At 35.7% G+C, this 6727-nt stretch overlaps 1 protein-coding gene across 2 annotated transcripts in view; it reads left to right on the forward strand.

Annotated features, from left to right (window-relative positions):
- Positions 1-6727, forward strand: part of LOC106871453 (corticotropin-releasing factor receptor 2) — a 280338-nt gene that overhangs the window by 215791 nt on the left and 57820 nt on the right. For both annotated transcript variants that reach the window (XM_052971021.1, XM_052971022.1), the window contains one exon: positions 6433-6502. In XM_052971021.1, the coding sequence (XP_052826981.1) occupies positions 6433-6502 (70 nt within the window). The remainder of the gene's footprint in view (positions 1-6432; positions 6503-6727) is intronic.

Consider the following 6727-nt stretch of genomic DNA (forward strand, 5'->3'; position numbering starts at 1 on the left):
CTTACAAATAGGTGAGGGTAATCTTTCCCATAACTACTCTGCTTGCTTGTTGGTAGAAATCACGAAACAGAAGGATAAATAGTTTAAGGTGAGGGCGATATTGGAGTGATGGTTAAGTGTAGGGGTACTGATTTCAAACATCGTATAGCGGTCAAAGAACTTAAGGAACGAGAAGCTGCCATTAAAAGAGATGAGTGTATCAAGTGATTAAGAGCCAAGATGAGGAGGAAATAGAAAATAAACTGAAGCTATGGAGGCCATAGTTGGCCCCAATGATATCAATTGGGAGTATTGTGGGCAATAACGAAATAGGTATTTCGTCTGCCGTTACGTTCTGGGTTCAAATTCCGCCGAGGTCGATTTTGCCTTTCATCCTTTCGGGGTCCATAAATTAAGTACCACTTACGCACTGGGGTCGATGTAATCGACTTAATCCCTTTGTCTGTCCTTGTTTGTCCCCTCTATGTTTAGCCCCTGGTGGGCAATAAAGAAAAAAGAAACGTTAGCACGCCGGGCGAAATGTTTAACGGCATTTCGTCTGTCTTTACGTTCTGAGATCGAATTCCGTCGAAGTCGACTTTGCCTTTCATCCTTTCAGGGTCAATAAAGAAATAAGAAGCGTTAGCACGTCGGGCGAAATGCTTAGCGGTATTTCGTCTGTCTCTACGTTCTGGGTTTGAATTCCGTCGAAGTCGACTTTGCCTTTCATCCTTTCGGAGTCGATAAATTAAGTACCAGTTGCTTACCGGGGTCGATCTAATCGACTAGTCACTTTCCCCAAAATTTCGGGCCTTGTACCTAGAGTAGAAAAGAATATATTTTGTATTCTAACTTCAAATTAAATTGAAAATCGACTTTGACTCTTAATCTATGTCTAGAAGGAATAATGAAATGTCACTTACCTCTTCGCAGACATAAGAAATTATCATAACTATTATTTAGGAATTATATTTTAATTGGATACTTCCACTGTGTCGTCGAACGCATCTTTGTGCACTTTCTGTATATGAAGTTTTGTATTTTTTTTTGTATGGTTTACTGCATTGAAAGTACCCTACGTAATATGCACTGAGTACTTGTACTATATTTGTATGTTGTGCATATCTGTAAGTACTGCATGATTTTAGTTATTCTAATTTACATATTATTATAGAGATTGCATTTTTTTCTAATCTGTATTTTCGTGTTTCCTTTATTTCCCGATCTTTATATTTGAAGAATTTCTCCATAGAGGCACTTTCTTTCTTTGTGGGTCTTAACAACAATATCTGCCAATTAATCTTCATCTCTGTCTATACGGATGGCGCATCCCAATATAGTCGTTGTTGCATTCTCTCAGACATATGCTTGCGTATGTTTTTATCACCTCTTTTCTGTTGGTATTTCATAATTTGGCAGGTCACAGAATATCTCAACACTGCTATACCTTGTATCTTTTATCTTTTACTTGTTTCAGTGATTAGACTGAGGACATGCTGGGTCAAAAATTAGTAGTACCTGTAATTCAAAGCGCCAGTTGAGTGCTGATAATTACAACTGTGCCAATTCCTATTAGTATCACGTCTACTCTCCTCATTGACCACAACCTTCGTATTTCCCACTTCAAATCGTCATAGTTGCTCAGTTTTTTCTTTCTCTTTCATCTTCTTGTCACCGGTACATATTCTGTCAATTATCATGCATATTCTTTCTACTTTATTCACTACAACAATGTCCGGTTTCTGATGTTTGGTCATGTGATCGCGCTAAATCATTGCATCTCATAGGATTTTGCAATTTGAATTCTCATTGATTCCTTCTGGAGTTTTCTCATACAACGTCTTTGCTCTTTGTAGGTTGCGATTTCCTCAATGTTCCCAACGTCATGTCGTCTTTTGTGTTCGCGTTGTACAAATTTCAGGCTTTCGCTAACGATGTGCCATACCGTTTCACCGCTCTCACCACACATTCTGAATTTGTCGCTGTCGGTAGTGTTGTCGATTCTGCACTTCACTTAGTTAGTCCTTAACGCTTGTTCTTGCGTTGTGCATACAAGTGCTTCTGTCTCTATCTTCAGGTCACCCCCTCCTCATCCACAGCCCCCGGTCTGCTGTTTCTGTCTTGGCATTCGTATCTCGCAAACTGACCGTAAATTTTTCCTCCTTCCATATTGTTTCTTTCTTTGTGTTCTTTTCTTCTTTACGTTTTTCTTTCTTTACACACTTATAAGTTTTAATGATGCCGGATTTCACATGTTTCAACAATGGTTCCATGTTATTCTTTATATACCACACTAAGCTGTTTTCTTCTTTTCCAATGCAACCCTGGCAACTGATCAAACCGCTACTATACTTTCTTCTGGACAAGAACAGCCTATCGGTGTGGTGTCACTCTTAGGGGGAAAGGCTCCATGCACTTTCAGTATTTTTCTTGTCTTCGTTTCTATATCAATCAGTTCTTTCTTTTGCTATTTTATGATTCCAGCTCCATACCGAAGTGATGCTATTGTCCATGTATCAACTGCTTGGATTTTATTCCATCCGGTCAATTTTGAGCGCAACACCAATCTTACTCTTCGGAAATATTCCATCCTCAGTTGTTCTTTCATTTCCTTCTCCATTATTTCATTGAAATCTAGTATGCCAAGGTATTTGTAGTCTTCCTGTTCAATTTGTTTAATCAGTTCTCTATCAAGGAATTCTCTCCCTGCAAAGGACTCTACCTTGCCTCTTTTCAGGTACCATAATAGTACACTTCTTCAGTCCGAATTAATTCTAATATCAGCACTAAACCAGTGGACCGTGTTCACCAAATAACTCGCTTGTGCATCATCCTTGTCATTCAGCTTCAAATCATACATGAACAGGAGGTGATTGATTCTTTTAAATTTCCTTTTTGGCTGATATCGCAGGTGCATTTTCCTAAGAACCAAGTTCGGAGGGATCATGCAGAGAACAAAAACAACGGAGATAAGCTACGATCTTGGAAAATTCCTCTTCTGATGTCCAGGGTGTCCAAACCTTTTCTGTAGGATGTCAACTAGGTTTCTACCCCACAATGCTTCTCTTCATAAAACACGTTATATTCCTCGCAATTCCAAACAAATCTAAGCACTCGATGATTCACGAATGTGGAATCATATCATAAGCTTCGCGATAGCCAATGCAGGTCATTCTCAAATTTGTTCTCCTTCATTTACAATCTTGCGTGACCATTTTGTCTATTGGTCTTTCATACTTCTGCATCTCGTCCTACAACTTTTTTGTGCCATCGGTAACGTATCGTTCTCCTGAAGAAATGTGTACAGTTCTTCTGCAATTCCCCTTGACAGCAACTTCCACATTAAAGAAGGTGGCTAACTGGCAGAATCGTTAGTACAGCGGGCATAAGGCTCAGCGGGATTTCGTCCGTCTTTACGTTCCGAGTAAAATTCCGCCGAGATCGACTTTAACTTTCGTCCTCTCAAGTTGAGTACTGGAGTCAATGTAATCGGTTTACCCTTTCCCCTGAAATTACTGGTCTTGTACAAAATTTGAAGTCATTGTTATTATCCTTCAAATAACAATAACCACGCCTCGCCTGACTCTATTTGACTATGGTACTGCGTCTACTCCAGACAAGTAACGATGAAAATAGTGTAAGAGAATTAAAGTAATCTGAACCAGTTTATAAGAATATTGTTTAGGACGCATTTGTCTGTGTGGAACTCTTTTATTTATGTTAATATTGACCTTCAGAAAGTCATTAGCGATCCACAAGCTGTGCTTCTGTAATGATTAATGCCAATGTGAGTAATGGATATTGTAGGAAGAATATATGTTACATATCTATTTGTATGTCGATCGAATTTGCTATCTTGTCACAGACATTCGGTTATAATATGTATTTTAGAAATCCTTAACACCAGCATTGCAATTTGTTTGAAAAATTGAGATATTGACGAAAGAAAGTAATCCTTGAGTAGATTCATAGAATTACCTTGGATTTGAACAGTTTTAATTGAAATCGTATTTAGCTGGATTTGTCTTCCATACTTTTCTTAAATTTCTATGTCGTGTATTGTAGTTTCATTACAAGAGCGTGTATTAATATTCCATTGCTTGGTCCCAGTTATACTTCTCCTCTTTCGAAATAGACACAAGGCAACTGTATGAAACACATCAATTTTATTGAACCTCTGCATCAGAATCATCCATAAATTCTGTTATGTACACGTACACACACACACATGCGGGTGTGTGTATGTATGTAAGTATGTGTGCATGCATGTTTATATTTCCCAAAATAAACGGTTGTGGCTGGCACTGATCCAAATGTTGTAATATCAGATTAATTCATTTTAAATAATTTTTTCTTCTTTCCTTGTTTCTCTTCTACATTCTTCATAGAATTGAAAAATACTATGTCAAGTCTCACAGATCAAGTAGTTGATCAATACTGTTGTTGGAATTCCGTTAGCTAAAGAAACATTTGGCTCACTGGAAAACATTTCTTGATCGATCTATTTATGTAGGTGCTTTAATTATAAGAATAGAGAAAATATCTTGTGTGAAATCACCGATTTCTAACATTGGCACAAGGCCACACATTTATGGGTAACGCTACAATCGATTCATTCAATCTTAATATTTGACTTATTTATTATTTTATTGACCCCGGAAGGATAATTTAATACTGGTGAGATTTAGTCTCAGTATATAAACGTAAGCAAGTAAATAGCACGTATCATGTTGCTCGCCATGCCACCAATTCGATCAATCTACAACCCTTATTTTAATATCAACCTAAAAAGAAGTATTGCATGCAAGACTGACGTGGGTAAACTATTCTTGTAACTCGTGACAAAATATAATATTCTCAGTCTTGCTGTAACATAATCAGTGTGCATCATTTTTTCCCCTTAATGTAGGAGAGAAGAATTGGCAAAAATGTTTTTCATTGAAAACCTATTATATAATGCTGCCAGTCACATTAACGACAACTATTGTTACGTGTGTTACGTCAGTTGCAGTTATAAGGATATCCAGGCAGCTTAATGTGCTATTAATGCATTATTTTCTTCGAATACATTGATCATTAACGACCCTTTTGTTACTATTCCTCGTTATATACCTAGTTAAATTTATTCCAGTTTACTTCAACTGCTTATTATTCTTTACAAGACGTAATCATCACAGCTTTCCATTTGTTCTTCTCACCTCTCTGCAAAAGCCAATGGACTTATATTTATTATGTCGGATCTTCGGATTCTACTAGACTGATTTATTTTTGTTTTAGTTACCACATAGATTATTTTCTGCACCTCAACAATCTACTGAGGCACACTATCCTAGTTACATTCTTCTTTATGCTGCTTTACTTCAGAATAAATGTTAGTAAAATATTTTCATTATATGCCATGTTTTTATTCTAAATTTATTCTGTACTAAATTTCTACTGTATATACTTCACTTCCTCTAAGCAGTATTCCTTCCAAATAACGCATCGATTTCATTTGCTATGTATTTGGAATATGTTTAATCAGCAAAATACGTCAATACATAATGTTAACGGAAAACACAAGTCTAGTCTTCAGCGTATATTTCTTATTTGTAAAATACACACTAATTCTAAAAACTTTCTGTATATACTGCGACCATATATTTCAAACTTGATTGCAAAATACATACTTCTGTTTTACTTTTATATAACTTGGACATTTCTAAGAACTTCTACCATATTGTACATCTACTGCAAAATATCTAACTTTGATTAAACAAAATATTTGTTAAAACAGTACGGCATACTTTTCTTGAGACGAAATAAAATTACAGAAACTTTTGATGTTCTGTTTTTAAAAACGTGTGTAAATTTTATGGAAACTTTCAACAATGCTTACCCATCGTGATTTTAATGAAACTGAACTATTTAAATAGTTAACTCTGATCTAATGAACCATTATTGGCAACAGCTCATGGGTATAATTCGATATATTCACCCAAGACACGTAATTTCGGAACAAGCATTCACCTCTGGAAGCATTGTATAAAGGATAAAGTGTTATGAAAATTCCTCTGGCAATGTTTACAACTCAACAAACAAAAGCCATCACCAAATAATATGTAGAAGAGTTTATTGCTGGAACTGAAAGCTTGAAATGTAGTATCTCACGTCTTGTTTCTTTGAGACAACGTTCTTGAACTACACACAAACGTGAGCGGTGAAAACTATTACACTAATATGAAACAAATAGGAAAACATATTTATTTAAAATTTCGATTTTTGTAATCCCTGACTGAAATTAAACTTTGAATTAACACGAAATGTATTTTTTTTTATCTAAACTCTATATATTCTCCTTTCAGTATCAATGTTGAACTATTGATTATATTCTATTTTCTTGCTTTCCACATGGTTGAGGCTTTTATCACACTTCTGCAATTATATTACATATCTTTTCTTTTAATATTTTAGTTGTTGGCTCCCAGTCCAGTTGTCGGCCTATGACGCGGTTCTATACACTCCTGTTATTACTATTTTATGCGTAAGTAAAAAACATAATTGCTTACTTATTCTCTTTATATTTATCCATTAATTAAACAAATGCCTCAAAGTGGTCTGGCCCGATATTAACAGGCGTCAGATAGATGAATACAACTTACATGTATCTATATCTGTCTATCAATCTATTTGTGTATTTATATATACATACATATATACACACACACACACACATGTATATATGTACGTATGTGTGTGTGTGTATATA

This window comes from Octopus bimaculoides, chromosome 10 (genome assembly GCF_001194135.2).
Source record: "Octopus bimaculoides isolate UCB-OBI-ISO-001 chromosome 10, ASM119413v2, whole genome shotgun sequence".
In the NCBI taxonomy this organism is placed as follows: Eukaryota; Metazoa; Mollusca; class Cephalopoda; order Octopoda; family Octopodidae; genus Octopus; species Octopus bimaculoides.